The sequence below is a fragment of the Cervus elaphus genome, chromosome 1, assembly GCF_910594005.1.
Source record: "Cervus elaphus chromosome 1, mCerEla1.1, whole genome shotgun sequence".
Taxonomy (NCBI): Eukaryota; Metazoa; Chordata; class Mammalia; order Artiodactyla; family Cervidae; genus Cervus; species Cervus elaphus.
The window spans coordinates 66,771,097-66,786,344 of record NC_057815.1 but is presented as its reverse complement, the minus strand read 5'-3'; the positions used below and the strand labels follow the sequence as shown (position 1 = coordinate 66,786,344).

The window sequence follows — 15,248 nt, the reverse complement described above, 5'->3', positions numbered from 1 at the left end:
ATGTATGCCTTTGGTTAATTTTCAGAGGCCCAAATAGTTGTTTTTGACAGTTTCCTTCAGTTTTATTGTTGCTTTTAGGGAAGAGGGTTTGCTAAGCAATTTAGGTATTCCAGAAGTTCCACCTCTGCACTTAAAAGTTCCATTATTTTTGGCATGTTTATTTTTATTTAACTTTTTAAAATTCCCTAACTAGACCATAGCCTCCTTTGGACAGACACTATATCTTTTTTTTTTTTTTTTACAGTATCCATCCTAATATACATTAAACCTGTAAGCTTTAATTTCTTTATCTGTCAAATGAAATTAATAATCCTTGTGTTGCTTACTTCAAAGGATCAAGTGAGATAGTGATTAAAATCTCATTGTAAACTAGATCTTCCTTAACTTACAATGAGGTTACATCCCAATAAACCCATTTTAAGTTGAAAATGCGTTTAATGCACCTAACCTACCAAACATCGTGGGTTAGCCTAGCCCACTTTAAACCTGCTCAGAACACAATAGCCTACAGTTGAGCGAAATCATCTAACACAAAGCCTATTTTGTAATGTTGAATATCTCATATAATTTATTAAATACTATATTTTAAGTGAAAAACAGAATGGTTATATGGATACAGAACGGTTGCACGTGTAAACTGGTTGTTTACCACTGACTGACTGGGAGCTGTAGTGTGTTGCTGTTGCTGCCAAATGTCATGAGAGAGTTTTGTGCTGCATACACTAGCCCAGGAAAAGTGAAGTTCAGAATTCAAAGGGTGTTCCTACTGAATGCATATTACTTTGGTACCATTGTAAAGTTGAAAAGTCTTATCCGAACTCTCATAATTTGGGGACCATCTGTATAAGCTTTAAAATCTCATATAGGTAGTTTGTAAACTACTAAACACTGCAACCTATTGTGCATATGGTACTTGTAAGTGTTCACTCTTCACCCCTGAAATTTTTCTTGTCATTTTGTGCTCGTAGATTTTGCTATTGATTTGAAAGAGATTGTTTAGGTGTTTTTGAGGGCAGCAGCAGCAGACTACTTGTCAAACAGTCTGGGGATGAAGTCCAGCTCCACGAGGAGGGAAGTCTTTAGCACCTCTGTCTGTTTTTGTTAGTCATCATTCTGCCACCCAGCTCACCATTGCTTGTACTACCTAAGATGAGTTATCAGTAGAGGCTTTTCTGAACATTGGAAGTAAATGCTGGAGAGATGTGAAGCCAAGTTGTTGACTGAAATATGCCAAGAAGTGCCAAACACCTTGAAACTATTCCAGAGTTGTTTTTTGAGGGAAGCATGAAGGATGGTCCATTATGTATTCAACTACTATGCATTTAGTGACCATTATATACTAGGTAATATTTGGGGTATTGGGGATACAAGAAAAAAATAAACAGAATCCTTGTTCTTATGGAACTTACAACTCTAATGGGGGAAAGAATAAACAGATAAACAAGAAAGGATATTGGGTAATGATTGGGGTCAGTAGGAAAAGTAAAACAAATTGGGGACAGAGAATAACAGTAGGAGTTATTTTTAGATAGGTTGGCTAAGGAATTAACTTTGGACAAGGTGACATTTGTGCAGAGATCTGAATGAAGTGAGGGAGTATGTCATTTGAATATCTGGGGAAGGTCATTTTAGGTGTGAGAAAGAGCAAGTGCAAAGGCCCTGAGGCATAAGCATATATGTGTGTTCAGGGAACAAGAATGTCATTGTGATTGGAGTGTTGCAACCAGAGTGCTGGGCATGTGAAACCAGATCATATAAGGCCTCGTAGACCTTTATAGGGGCTTCCCAGGTGGCGCTAGTGGTAAAGAACCTGCCTGCCAATGCAGGAGATGTAAGAGACATGGGAAGGATCCCTGGGTGGATCCCTGGGTAGGGAGGATCCCAATTGGATATTCTGGAGGAGGGGCATGGCAACCCACTCCAGTATTCTTGCGTGGAGAATCACATGGACAGAGGAGCCTGGTGGGCTACAGTCCATAGGGTTGCAGAGTTGGGCATGTCTGAAGCGTGTAAAGACTTTGGATTTTATCCTGAATAAGATGGGAAGCTATTGCAGAGTTGTCTTTGCTGACACAAGTAATGTAGACTTACTGTGGTTCAACCCCAGGGAGCAGGGTCAACTCCATACTCAGCTCTAGAGAGAGAGCTAGATGGGACTTACACCTCAGGCACTTATCCTACTTATCTTACTTAAAAAGTGAAATCAGGTTGGATTGATAGCATGTGGCAGCTAATATCCTATATAGCTGGCAGGAATAGAAGTCAGGCAGTCAGTGCCTTTATTTTCTCCTAACTGCCTATGTGTGTCCAGCAAGGACCCAGTAGGTAGATTTGAATTTGAATCCCACGGTGGGGTCTCTCAGGGGCTATAAGTATCATAATAAAGACACCATTGCCAAATCCAAGGTCATAAAGGTTTTGCTATCTTTTCGTTTTTCTAAGAGTTTTATCTTTTTAGCGGTCTCATTTAGGTCTTTGATTTGGGGTGCTAGTCTTAACCTGGTCCTTTACTTACTTTGTGACCTCGGACTGTTCATTTGCTATTTCTCAGCCTCATTTTTTTCATCTTCTTACAGTAAACGTTGATATTTGAGTATATAAAACAACAACAGAAAACAGATTAGAGTGCCACAGTTTAGGATTTATGGGGAGGGTATTGACCCCAAAGATAGAGAACTTTTGGGGATGGTGAAAATACTTTGTATCCTAATTGTGGTGGGGTTTGTACAACTATATACGTTTTTCAGAGCTCATAGAACTATATACCTAAAAGGAGTAAATTTTACTACATGTAAATTGTACCTCAATAAACCTAGCTTTAAAAAAATACCTACAACAACTCTGTTAAGTATGTGTTATTCTCTCCCATTTTGAGTCTAGAGGGAACTGAGGCGCACGAAAGTTAGTGGACTTGCCTGTGGTCCCACATTTGGTATGTGGCAGTTCCAGAATTTGAACCTAAATCTGCCTGATAATAGAGCTTGTGATCTTCCTACTCATTTTTAGCCTGTCCCTGAAACTACTAGTGTGTGGATTCTGTTGTAAAAGGCTGACCTTCCCTTGAAAGCCAGGAACTCTGTCTGCCTGTCATATTCTTATTCCGCATTTTGAACCCCTGGCAGGTCTCATTTCTGCCAGTCATTAGTTGAGATTGGAGTCCACGCTGTTGTGGAGTGCTACTCAGGCATGGTCTCCTTCTGAGGCTGTGGCTCTCATTTTTGAGCAGCAGGAGACCAGTTTCAAAACTGATGAGTTTCTTTGGTTATGAAGAACAATTTCAAACTTTGTCCAATCAGCCACACAGAGTAGCTTCTCAGTAGGAGAGTGCTCAGATATTTATAGGACCCGTTGTGCTGCTTAGCAGTCTTCCTTACCCTGGCTTATTTAACAGAGAACCCGTTGGGTAGAAGAGAGATCTGAGGCTATTACCATCATTATTTACATCTGCATTCCACTTTGTAGTTTGCAATGTATTTTAACATCTGTGAACTCTCTTAGCACCTTGCCGGGAGAGTGCTTATATTTAGAGAGAGAATGTACTTGACTGTGGACTTTCCAGATGGTGCAGTGGTAAAGAATCTGCTTGCTGATGTAGGAGATGTGGATTTGATCCCTGGGTTGGGAAAATCCCCTGGAGAAGGAAATGGCAACCCACTCCAACATTCTTACCTGGTAAATGCCATGGATGGAGAAGCCTGGTGGTCTACAGTCTGTATCACAAAGATTTGGACACAACTGAGCACACACACACGTTCTTGGCAGTATTCTTGGATAACTCTGGCTGCAAGCATGTTTTTTTCTTAATTTGTGCCGGAATGTGTATATTTCCTATAACTTTCATCAGGTTTTCTAGTTTCAGTTTGTCAACTGGTGATAGTTTAATCTAGCCTATTGCCCTGGGGTGATTTGCCAGGGTTGCACATTGGGTACATTTCAAAAAGTTCTGTTATCTGAATTTGACCAATGGCATTTTCTTTTTTACCTGTTTGCCCACCTTCCTCTCTTTGGGAACCCATCTTTCCTCCACCTCTCATTCCACAACCCTGGACAGGCTAATTAATCTCAGAGCACTTGTTATCAAACCAGCTGTTGGCTTTAACTGCTTGTCTTCAGCATTTGACTTGTTTCCTATCCTGAGGTGCTATGGAAGAAGTTAATGACCTAAAAAATTGCCTTTCTATCATGTGAGCCTAGTTAGGAGGAAATAGCTTGATTTTTATGAAGTGTAAGTAATATATTTGGAGACACGTCTTTAAACATGTGTTGGGCTGTGTATCAGAGTTGGTTCCCTAAACAAGGTGGGACAAATTGGCTGGCTAATAGAGCTTAATATTCCATTAATCAGAATGGAGAATGTGCTTCATTAAGGTAATTAACAGAGCACTTGTGCAGGTGATACTTATTGCACACAAATTTCCAAGTTTATTTCTTTCCCTTGAATAAATTTTGAAAGAGACCTTGGCTGTGTTTCCTTGTTTGCATTAAAATGGTCAATGGCGATAAATTCCCATTTCCCCCCCAAACTGCTAGTAACTAGTATCTTGTCTTCTGTAAGTGCAAGGGTGGATAGCACACTTGCTGCTCTTCTTCCAGCAGTCTGTGTGCTTATTACCAGGTGCTGGGGCTCCCCTGGTGAGCAGTAGAAGTGCATCCTTTCCCAGCTCATAGACAGGCATCCTTAAAATTAGAAAAGACTGCAGAGAACCTGAAGTAATTGATTTTATGTCAGGACATTGAAGCCCAGAGAGGGGAAGAGACTTGGCCAGTGCCAAACAGTATGCTCATGGTAGCTGATTTATGGGATAGTGGGACTAGTACTGAACTGAGAATCAAAAGGCTGGAACTGACATAGGCTAATTGTGTCACTTCTCTGCCTCTCGGTATCTTCATGTGTATAGTGGGAATAGTGTCTGGCAAAGGGCCAAGTACAAACAAGTGGCTTTTTTAAGTCCTCCTTCTGTTATACTGCGTTGCTTCTCTGTGTCACTTGAAGATTATAGATCAGAAGCTGATGTCAGGGAGAATGAACAATCAATAATCGATGCTGGTTTTTTGTTTGTTTTTCTGTAGGATTCTCACTTGTCCACAATGAACCCTGTTTATAGCCCGGTGCAGCCTGGGGCTCCTTATGGCAACCCGAAGAACATGGCCTACACAGGTGAGTGGTCTGAGGATGACTCTGAGTTTGAGAAGTGGTGGTTAAGGACCCTACCACATAAGGTGCTCATGACTTTTGGCATACGACACCTCCAAAAGCCCTTGTAAAGCTTGGAAACTTGTAGAAGGGAGACATGTCTGGAGTTTAGTGGAGATAAAAATGATGTTCTTAAGACCATGGATTATTGAACTGCTGCTAGGGGAAAGGAAGGGAGGTAACATTTATTTATTACTGAGTAGCATAGGCCTAGTCATGTACTGGGCACTTTTACATATCATGTTTAACTTTTATCTTAATTATACATGGTGAAGCTTATTATCACCATTTCACAGATGAGAAAAATATAGTTGCAGTGAAGTCACAAAACAAAATTAGGTGTTTGAACCAGGTCTGCTAATTCTGAAGGCTGATCTCTTTCCTGACTGCATACCACGCTGTTTCCTATTGCACTGCCTTTGTGAATGTTGTCCCTCTGTCTGGAATGCCATTGTCTCCTGACAGCTTCACCCTATCCTTTAACATCTCTTCTCTGAGCTCAGACACTACTTTTCCAGGGGGGATTCTCTCCCTTACCTGGCCTTGGGCAAGTTTTGTAACCTTCCAGGGCCTAGGTGTTCTCATTATAAAATGAGAGCAATAGTGTTACCATGTTTCATGGGCTGCTACAAGGATTAAATGAGCAGTGTGAGGCACTCATCATATAGTATGTGGTACCAAGTAAATACTTAATAGTGGTTATTATTTACAAATAACTAAGAATGGGCAGGATGTATCATGATGGAAGTAAATGAGAAAATATATATAAATTATGAGCTTTAAAAAATATAATGAAAATAAATCCAAGGCTACTTGAGATTAGCCGGACTAAAGAGTAGAAAAGGGGGGAAAATGGGAAATGGAGCTTACAAAGTAGAGTAATAATGGTTGTCGTAGCAGAATCGGAGATGGGAGGATAGAGAGTTTCACCGTGGAAGGGAGAGAGGGTGTGTGGAGCATACTGGTTCCTTTTTATAAGTTTGCGCTTTACTATGTATGCTGTGTAGCCTCCTAGATTGAGAATAGAGGGATCTCTGAGAACTTTTTGTCTGGTTGTTCCAAATTTTTGTTCTATTAGGACATTGTGGGGTATGGGGCTTCAGAAATCCTCAAATATTTGATATGATTTTTGAAAAATATTTAGAACTATTTTTATAAAACCTGCATACACACAAGATGATCAGTGTGTGCTAACACATTTGCAGCTATTTATGCTTGTGAATCAGAATTTTCTGAATGCTCTGCAACCCAGATAATATTTAGGAATATATTGAGCCTGATGTGACTAAGCTGTCATCATTAATTTTCAATTTCACATGTTTGTGTTTATCACAACAGCTTTATTATCCTTACTTAACTCCAATAGTAAATATATTCTGTTTGGGCTTCTATAGTATGTTTATTCTAATACCGTTAATATCAGTAACCAGGATCCATTTGGCGGTATCCTGTGCCCCACTAGCTCAGGGAGCGTGTTGCTTTTTCTCTTCCTGGTTCAGAATATTCCAGCAACCTAAGTCCTTTGCCACAGTGGACCGAGCTGCTTTTGTAGGCAGAGCCGGGGGGGGGGGGGGGGGGGGGGGGGGGGGGGGTGGGAAGGAATCCTTAAGGTTTCATGTGATCCTTGGCTGCCTTCATTCTTACTAAGTTGCTAAACCTGAGAAAGAAACAGTTGCATTTATCTATTGATTTGCACAAAGAAGATTAGCAGTATAACATATTGATAAAAGTGTTTCAACTGAATGAACAACAAGCGAGTTCAAATCCCAGCTTTTTCAGATAATAACTAGATGACTTTGGACAAATCACTTAACTGCCCTAAATTTGAATTTCTTTTGTAAATTGGGATAAGACTATTTCATAGGATAGTTGTGAGAATTAAATGAGATAATTAGTACTCTGCAGGGAGAGAGGGAGGATTGTCTTTGTTTCTACTAATCACCAAGGATTATCATCAGCCTGGAACTATGTTTTAATTTTTCTGCTGGGATTCTAAGACTGCACAGATGGTATGAACTCTGTATAAGTAGAATACATTCAAAGTTCGCATAGGCCAAGGTTTCAGTTCTTAAGGAAACTTTCTTTTTTAACCTAAGCTTCCAGTTTTCTCTCTACTTTTCAGACTTTTTTTTTTTTAAACTGATGGATGACTTCTCTAAATTCCCAGCTTTATACAGGGGAACTTGAGTTTCAGCTGTTGACTTCTCCAGGGCCCAGAGCCTCATCTCCCATCCTCCCCCATAGCTATGAAAAACAGGCTCTTTGATTGCCTAGACCAAAAAATCTTCGCAGAGCATCCCAATATCAGCTCACTCTGAGAATTCCTGATTTTTAATTTCCTTTTCATTTTTTGACCTCAAGAGATTTCTTCTCTTTCTTAAAATCTCAAGCCTGCCTATATTTGTTATATAACATAAAATGTTTGTTATACTTTTTATCCAGCTTTTCTAGGTGTTATGGAGTAGGCAGATTTTCAAGTTATCTTTTCTTCTAAATTGCAAGAAATAAAGATCCAAGTGAGGTAACCTGTAAAACAGATGTCAAATACAATGCATTAGAGTAAACATTTGCTATTATTGTTAGTAAAAATAATGGTTATAGTAAAGAGTGTTACTTACCATTTGGCAAGTACATACTAGGTACTTCATTGATTATAATCTTACTAATCATAAACTCCATAGTACTCTTCTTTTAAGTTAAAGTAACTGATAGTTTAATTCATGTTGTATTACTTGGCCAGTATATATATAGCTTCTGAAGGGTGAGGAGAGATTTGAACTCAGGTCTTTATGATTTCAAAGTGACAATGCTTTCTGTTATAGCAAGCTGATTTGTCTTCAAATATGTGCTTCTTTCACTGCTTCCAATGATAAGCTAGGGGAAAGGATTGTCTTTTCAGTTTCTAGGAGTAGGGAACCTCATGTTTGAGGAGCAAGCAGCTAGCTCCTGACAGCAGTTTAGGGTAGGCTCGGAGTGGGGGCAGTTTAAGTGGAGAGTCAAGTCCATTGTGGTACTGTCTGCTTCAGAGGTAACAGGGTGGTGGCTACAGGGAATAGAGAAGTTGGAAAAATTCTTTATTTGAAATTCCCTCTGAAATAGGGAAATAAAATACAGCTTTGCAGTTACAATTCTAACACCAATTCCAATGTGTGGATTCTTTCCCCACACCAAGCTGTTCTCTGATACCAGCAGGGTGTCCTGCAATTCAACTCAATTCTGACACAGTTCAACTCAATTCTGACACTGTCTACTTGGAGATAATGTCAGAGTCCACAGGTTGAAAGCTCAGTCCCATAAAACTGTCCTCATTTCAGATGCCAATCACAAGTCTGGGTTGTGACCTGTGCTTCTGACTGACTGGCTGTAAATCTGAGGTTCTTATAACTCCCTCCCTGGGTTCAATTAATTGCCAGAGCAGCTCACAGAACTTAGGAAACCAGTTTATTCACTAGATTATTGGTTTATTATAAAAGGATGTAACTCAGGAACAGGCAGATGGAAGAGATGCAGACGACAGTGAATACAGAAAGGAATGTGGATCCTCTAGAGGGCGCCACTCTCCCCGTACCTCTACATGTACACCAACCTAGAAGCTCTCTGAACTTTGTTCTTTTTGATTTTTGATAGCTCAGTTGATAAAGAATCCACTGGCAATGCAGGAGACCCCGGTTTGATTACTGGGTCAGGATGATCTGCTGGAGAAGGCATAGGCTACCCACTCCAGTATTATTGGACTTCCCTTGTGGCTCAGCTGGTAAAGAGTTTGCCTGCCATGTGGGAGACCTGGGTTGGGAAGATCCCCTGGAGAAGGGAAAGGCTACCCACTTCAGTGTTCTGGCCTGGAGAATTCCATGGACTGTATATATAGTCCACGGGGTTGCGATAAGTCAGACACGACTGAGCGACTTTTGCTTTCTTTCTTTCAGTATATAGGTATGATTGACCATTGGAGATTGATTCAACCTGCAGTCCCTCTCCTCCTGTTTGGGATGTAAGATCTTGCATGCTGCATAGCATGGACCCCCGCCCAAGAAAAGGCATCCTTATCGCTCTTTAGGAAAATTTCACGGGTTTTTAGGAACCCTGTGCCAGGAACAGGGATGAAGACTAAATATATGCTTTTTATAAATCACAGTATCACAGCAATAGTGTATTCCAGTAAACAGCTGTCTTCTAGCCAGTAGCAGGGCTTTGGTTTCCAGCCAGAGATTGAGGCCAGGTCATAGTGGTAAAAGTACCAGATCCTAGCCACTAGGCAGTGGTCAGTGACAAAGGCCCTGGCCCTTTGACTTTGCAGAAAAGATTTTCCACAAAGACAGAAAGTAGTGAAGCAAGTGAAGTACTTATTAAGAGGAAAAAGAGTACAGTATGTGTGGATAGACACATGAGCAGACTCAGAGGGAGACTCCCTGACTTGCTGAGTTGCACCCTCAGTTTGAATTACTTTTATGGAGCATTTCGTCCGGTTTCCTTTGGCCAGTCATTTTAATTTCACCTGGTTCGCAGTCCATATTTGGTATATTTCAGGATCCTTCCATTTGTGTGCACGCATTCCTTGACAGTATTCCTCTTTGACCTCCAAGGAACCTTTCTGCACATGTGTAGTCCGGGAGGTCTTCTGACTTCGAGAATAAGAAATACATGATCTGGGCAGGGCCCAGCCTTCTCCCTTAATTGTTCTGCTATTCTTGTTCTGGAGTTTTGGCCTATAGGGAATGAATTTCCAGTTGTTTTATCCTGGTGGTGGGGGTGGGGTAGGGTATTTCTCTCCTGCCTCAGTAGGACACAGCAAGAAGGCTGCCATTATTAGCAAGCCAGGAAGAGAGAGCCCTCACTAGAACTCAGCCAGGCTGGCACCCTGATCCACATACTTTCAGCCTCCAGAACTGTGAGAAAGAAATTGTTGTTTAAACCACCCAGTCTGTGTTATTTTGTTGTGGTAGCTCCAACTTACAGTAAAGATAGTAAGTACAGTGAACACTTGAATATGCTTTACATGAATTGACCATGAAAATGGGCTCTTTACAGACTGGGACATTTCTTTTTCTGAAAGGTCTCAGAAATGTTTCTCTGCCAGAAGTTTGAAGTGTAGTTAGGATCTAAACATTGTCTACTTTTCTTTTCTTTTTTTTTTTTTTCCTTTTTCTCTTCTTTTCTTAAAATGTTCTAATGGTGAGAGTGTCCAAGTATCACTAGAGGCCTGGTATATGTGCTGAGGAGAGGACAGGTTTTGGATTCTGTCAGATCTGGAGTAGAATCTAGGCTCTGCCACTAATTAACTGTGCAAACTTGAGCAAGTTATTTAACCTTTCTGAAGCTCAGTTTCCTCAACTGTAAAATGCGATAATGATCTATATAGATGGTTGGTTCACCGGTCCATGAGAATGTTTATAAAGCCTCTGGCACCGTGCTTATCACTGATGCTCAGTTAATGGTTATCACAGTGCACAGCAATGAGTATACCATATAGGGAAAAGAATATGGGATATGGAGTTAGTGACTTAGATTTATAGACCTGATTCTGCCACTTAGAAACTATATGACATAAGATAAATTATTAACCTTTCTGGGCTTCAGTATATCCTTTGCAAAAAAGAAAAAGAACTGTGAATGCCACCTTTACAAGACAGCTGGGAGTAATAAATGTAATGGGTCCAACCATTGACGTGTAGTAGAATTTCAAAAATCCAGTTAGAAAAGAATTCTGAAGTATGAGAACAGATGTACCCCCTTACACTAACTCATCATTTTATAGGTGAGACAATGAAGAACTGTTAAGGAAAGTATTGAAGCTAGGCTGGTACCTAAGTCTACCTATCCTGGGTCTGTATATTCATTGTCTCACTACCACAAAGAACAACCAAGGTTTTATCCTTGAAAACCTTCCTTCACGACTCCTTTCCTGGCCATTTCCCCATCTTTTGCTGGGCCACACCAGCTCACAAGCCATCCCCACTCCTGTGCTGAACCCTAAATGAATTTCTTGGCTTCAATATACAGCAGACGTGTTCAATATGTCATTTACCCGTCCCCACAAAAGACATGGCCTTCAAGGTTGCAAAGCTAGGAAATTGGTATGTTGAGACTTTACTAGCATTTTCTGCCAGTTTTTTTTCCCCCTCTAGAATGCTCTCTTTACTTAAAAAAAAAAAAAAAAGTAGTTTAAGAAGAACATTTTTTTTTAAAATGTCTTTTAATTGATTTATTTTGGCTATGCTACATGGCATGTAGGATCTTAATTTCCCAACCAGGGATCAAACCCACGCCCACTGCAATGGAAGCATGGAATCTTAACCTCTGGGCTACCAGAGAAGTCCTCAGATTTATATTTGACGTGGCAGTTTGTCATCTAGAGGAGCTTAATAAGTAAGCTGATAGCCTGAAAATACAATGAAATAATCTGAGAGTTAAAAAAAAATCTTTCTTTGCAGTGACCCAGCCCTGCACGTTTTACTCCTCTGTAAGGACCACCTGGTGGAGGTTTTAAGACTGACATTTGTATTTTGGTCTTTGGAAATAACTTTCATGGGTTTTTCCCCCTCATATTTGTTTCTTATAACAAGTCTGGGAAGATAGCCCTTATTTTCCAGATGAAGTGACTGAAGATCAGTTTTCTCAAGGTCATAATACATGGCAGAGCCCCCAAGCCCCAGTTTTCTGCATTACAAAGCAAGAGCTTTTAACTGCTATAGCACACTTGACTGTGTCTTGGAAACCACAGTGATTAAGATCTGAGATGAGCCAGGAAAATGGATTGATTCCTGAAACTACTCTATGAAACCCCCTTCTGATAATACAACTGGTCTCTGCTCAGAAAAACTTCTCAGGTCACTTAGTTACTTTTCCACCTTTGATTGAAGAATAGCCTCTAAGGAGAATTCTTATCAACTTGTCTTGCTATAGTAGTTACTAACAATCTCCCTGTTGTTAAGCCTTCATCCTATTTGACCTCTGTATCATTGGACACTCCTGACTTCTCGAAATTTTTGTTTCCTTGCTCTTCTTTGATTATAATTTTTCTGCTTATAGGTTCTCTTTATGAGTTATGTAGAGACTGCAGAGATCCTTAGAAAAAGCAAAAGGGAACTTTTTCTCTTGCATATTTGGTTTATAGCAAATTTTCTTTTTTAGAACAGTGATAGTTGAAGTCTAACAATTCCTTTGAGTTTCTCAGCAAGGAAGAGGTATATTCAAACTCTTGCATTACCTGTGTAGTCAGCATGGACTGGTTTAATTTGGATCTCAGCCTTTTTGCTAACAAAGCCAGATTTGACTTCTAAAAACAAAATTAGCTTCCAGTTATAAGATAAATAAGTACTAGGGACATAATGTACAGCATGATAAGTATAATTAACACTGCTGTATGTCATATATGCAGTTTACTAAGAGAACAAATCCTATCACAAATAAAAAATATTTTTTCGGGACTTTGCTGGTGGTCCAGTGGCTAAGACTCCTCACTCCCAATGCGGGGAACCCAGGTTCAATCCCTGGTCAGGGGAGATCCCACATGCCAAAACTAAGATCAGCACAGTCAAATAAATATATATATATTTTAAAAAGGATAGAAAAAAATTTTTTCCTGTTTCTTTAATTGTGTATATATATGAGATGATGGATGTCCACAAAACTTATCATAATAATCATGATGTATATAAGTCAAATATTATTCTGTACACCTTAAACTTATACAGTGCTGTATGTCAATTATATCTCAACTGGAAGAAAAAATTTAACTCTCCAATGCCAGATTTTCTCTGAAGCTTAAGAAAACAAGGGTCCACAGAACCCCATGTAATAATAGATAAGAAGTAAAATACTTTACAACTTTACCATTTGTAATTTCATTGAATCTCTATAACAGTTGTATGAGGTAGAAGTTTTTATTAAATATTCATTTTACAGATGAAAGTCTAAGAAAGGTCAATAAATGTGTACAGGTTTTTATCGCTTGTAAGTGGCAATGCTAAGACTAGAGCTTAAATTTACTGGACTCTAAATATAATTCCAATTGTTCTTCCCACTCCACCAGGCTGTCAGGCAAGTGCTCTCTGGGTTTTAAAGGGAACACAAGCAGTATGTCTGCCTCTGATACATTATGTGTGATGTCAGTACAAAAAGCAAATGGATTAAATCTTGTCTGGGCAAGAATCATGTGCATTAAACTAATTTTCTCTTTGCTTGTAGCTGATCTACTTTTTTGGATCACAAGGTAATTTCCCATTTTGGTAGGAAAGAAAGCAGTGTTTTTGCCCAAAGGAAGAAGTGTTGGTGTTGGGTTATTCCCTGTTCCTCTTGACTCCCTGTTCTCCTGTTCTTTTTTTTTCGTGTCTCCTAGACTGAGAACTCCTTGAGGATGAAGGTTAGGAAACTTCTGTGCCTAAAAGACAGTGGGCAGTTAGTTACTCATTAAATATTGTTTGAATTGTTATTATGTTTATGTTAATTATAAATTACTGTTGCTGTAGGTAATTATTTTATAGTAATAACTACCATTGTGTATGTGTGTGCACGCTTAGTTATGTCCAACTCCTTATGACTCCATGAACTATAGCCTACCAAGCTCCTCTTTTCATGGAATTTTCCAGCACGAATACTGCAGTGGGTTGCCATTTCCTCCTCTAAATAACTACCATTAATGACTAACAAATGGAGTACCGGGCACTTTATAAACATTGTCTTCAATTATCATGATAACTGTACAAGGAAGAGCTATTACATATGAGGAAATAAGGTTCAACTATGTTAACTTTTCCAAGGTTTTATAGCTTGTAATCGTTAAGTGAAAAATAGGCCTATGTAAAAGAAAATAATTTTTTTACTTTATTGTGGCAAAATATACATAAAATTTACCATTTTAACCATTTTAAGTGTATAGTTTAGTGGCATTAAGTTCTTTCATAATGTTGTATAAACATATTATTTCCAGAACTTTTTCATCACCCCAAACAGAAATTTGGGGTGAATATCCATGAAATAATAATTCTCCCTTTCCCTTCCCTCTAGCCTCTGGTAACCTCTAATCTAGTTTCTGCCTCCTTGAATTTCCCTCTTTTAGATATCACAAGAGTGATACATACAATATTTGTCCTTTTATTTGGCTTATGTCACTTAGCGTAATATTTGCAGGGTTCATCTATGTTGTAGCATATATCAGAACTCATTCCTTTCGATAGCTGGGTAACAGTTCATTTATGCCACATTTTGTTTATCCCATTCAACATTTGTCTCCTTAAATCCTGTGGAATAAACTTTAGCCCTTGGATGCTGAACCATGGCTGTCAGCCTCTGTGCTGGTCCCTCAGCCAGCAAAAGCAGCTATGAGCAATCAAACTCGTAAACAAACCCTGTGGAGGAACAAGGTTCTTATGGCCAACCCTGTCTCCAACAGGCCATACCAGCAACTCAGGGCTTCACTATCACTGCTCTCTGAGCGTGGGAAAGGGCATGGGCTGGGCAAAAGACTGAAATGAGCTGTCTATTGACTAGACTCTGGTGTTCCAAAGTAGTTACTACAGAGAGTTTCTGCTAGTTCAGGTTTGGTGGAGAGATGAGTCTCTGGAGCTTCCTGTTCTAACATCTTAGGACGTCACTCTCAATATAGGTATCCTTTAAAAACAAAACCTGTTGTCAGATAAAAAAGATTTGTTACCATTGCATAAAAGAAAGTATCAGAAAAGGATTTTTTTTCTTTTCCAGGTAAGGTCCTAATACTTCCAGTATTCTTTGCAAATAAAAAATAGCATTGTCCTGCTTGATGGTGGATGGCATGTGCTTTCCATGTATTTATTCACAGTGACAGATTCTCAGAAATAGCTGAGGTAACAACAATGTATTCAGTCATTGGCATATTTCTGTTAAATGATGGAAATATTGTCCTGTAGCTCACTTGGTTTCCTGTCTTCTACCCTGGTGGAAAAAAAAGTCTTTATTCATTAGCATGCTGAGAGCTTTGAATCAAGATTTAGGTGCTTTCTTATGCCTGGAGATATTTCATTTAAGGTTTTGCTTTAAGGTATTTCAGACTTGCTTTGCTTCCCTGATGGCTCAGATG

General features: G+C 39.4%; 1 protein-coding gene across 4 annotated transcripts in view; it reads left to right on the top strand.

The window, feature by feature from the left end:
• Window positions 1–15,248, top strand: part of FAM168A (family with sequence similarity 168 member A) — a 213,055-nt gene that overhangs the window by 133,302 nt on the left and 64,505 nt on the right. For all 4 annotated transcript variants that reach the window (XM_043906835.1, XM_043906826.1, XM_043906854.1 and 1 more), the window contains one exon: window positions 5,071–5,158. In XM_043906835.1, the coding sequence (XP_043762770.1) occupies window positions 5,089–5,158 (70 nt within the window). In that variant the 5' untranslated portion in view covers window positions 5,071–5,088. The remainder of the gene's footprint in view (window positions 1–5,070; window positions 5,159–15,248) is intronic.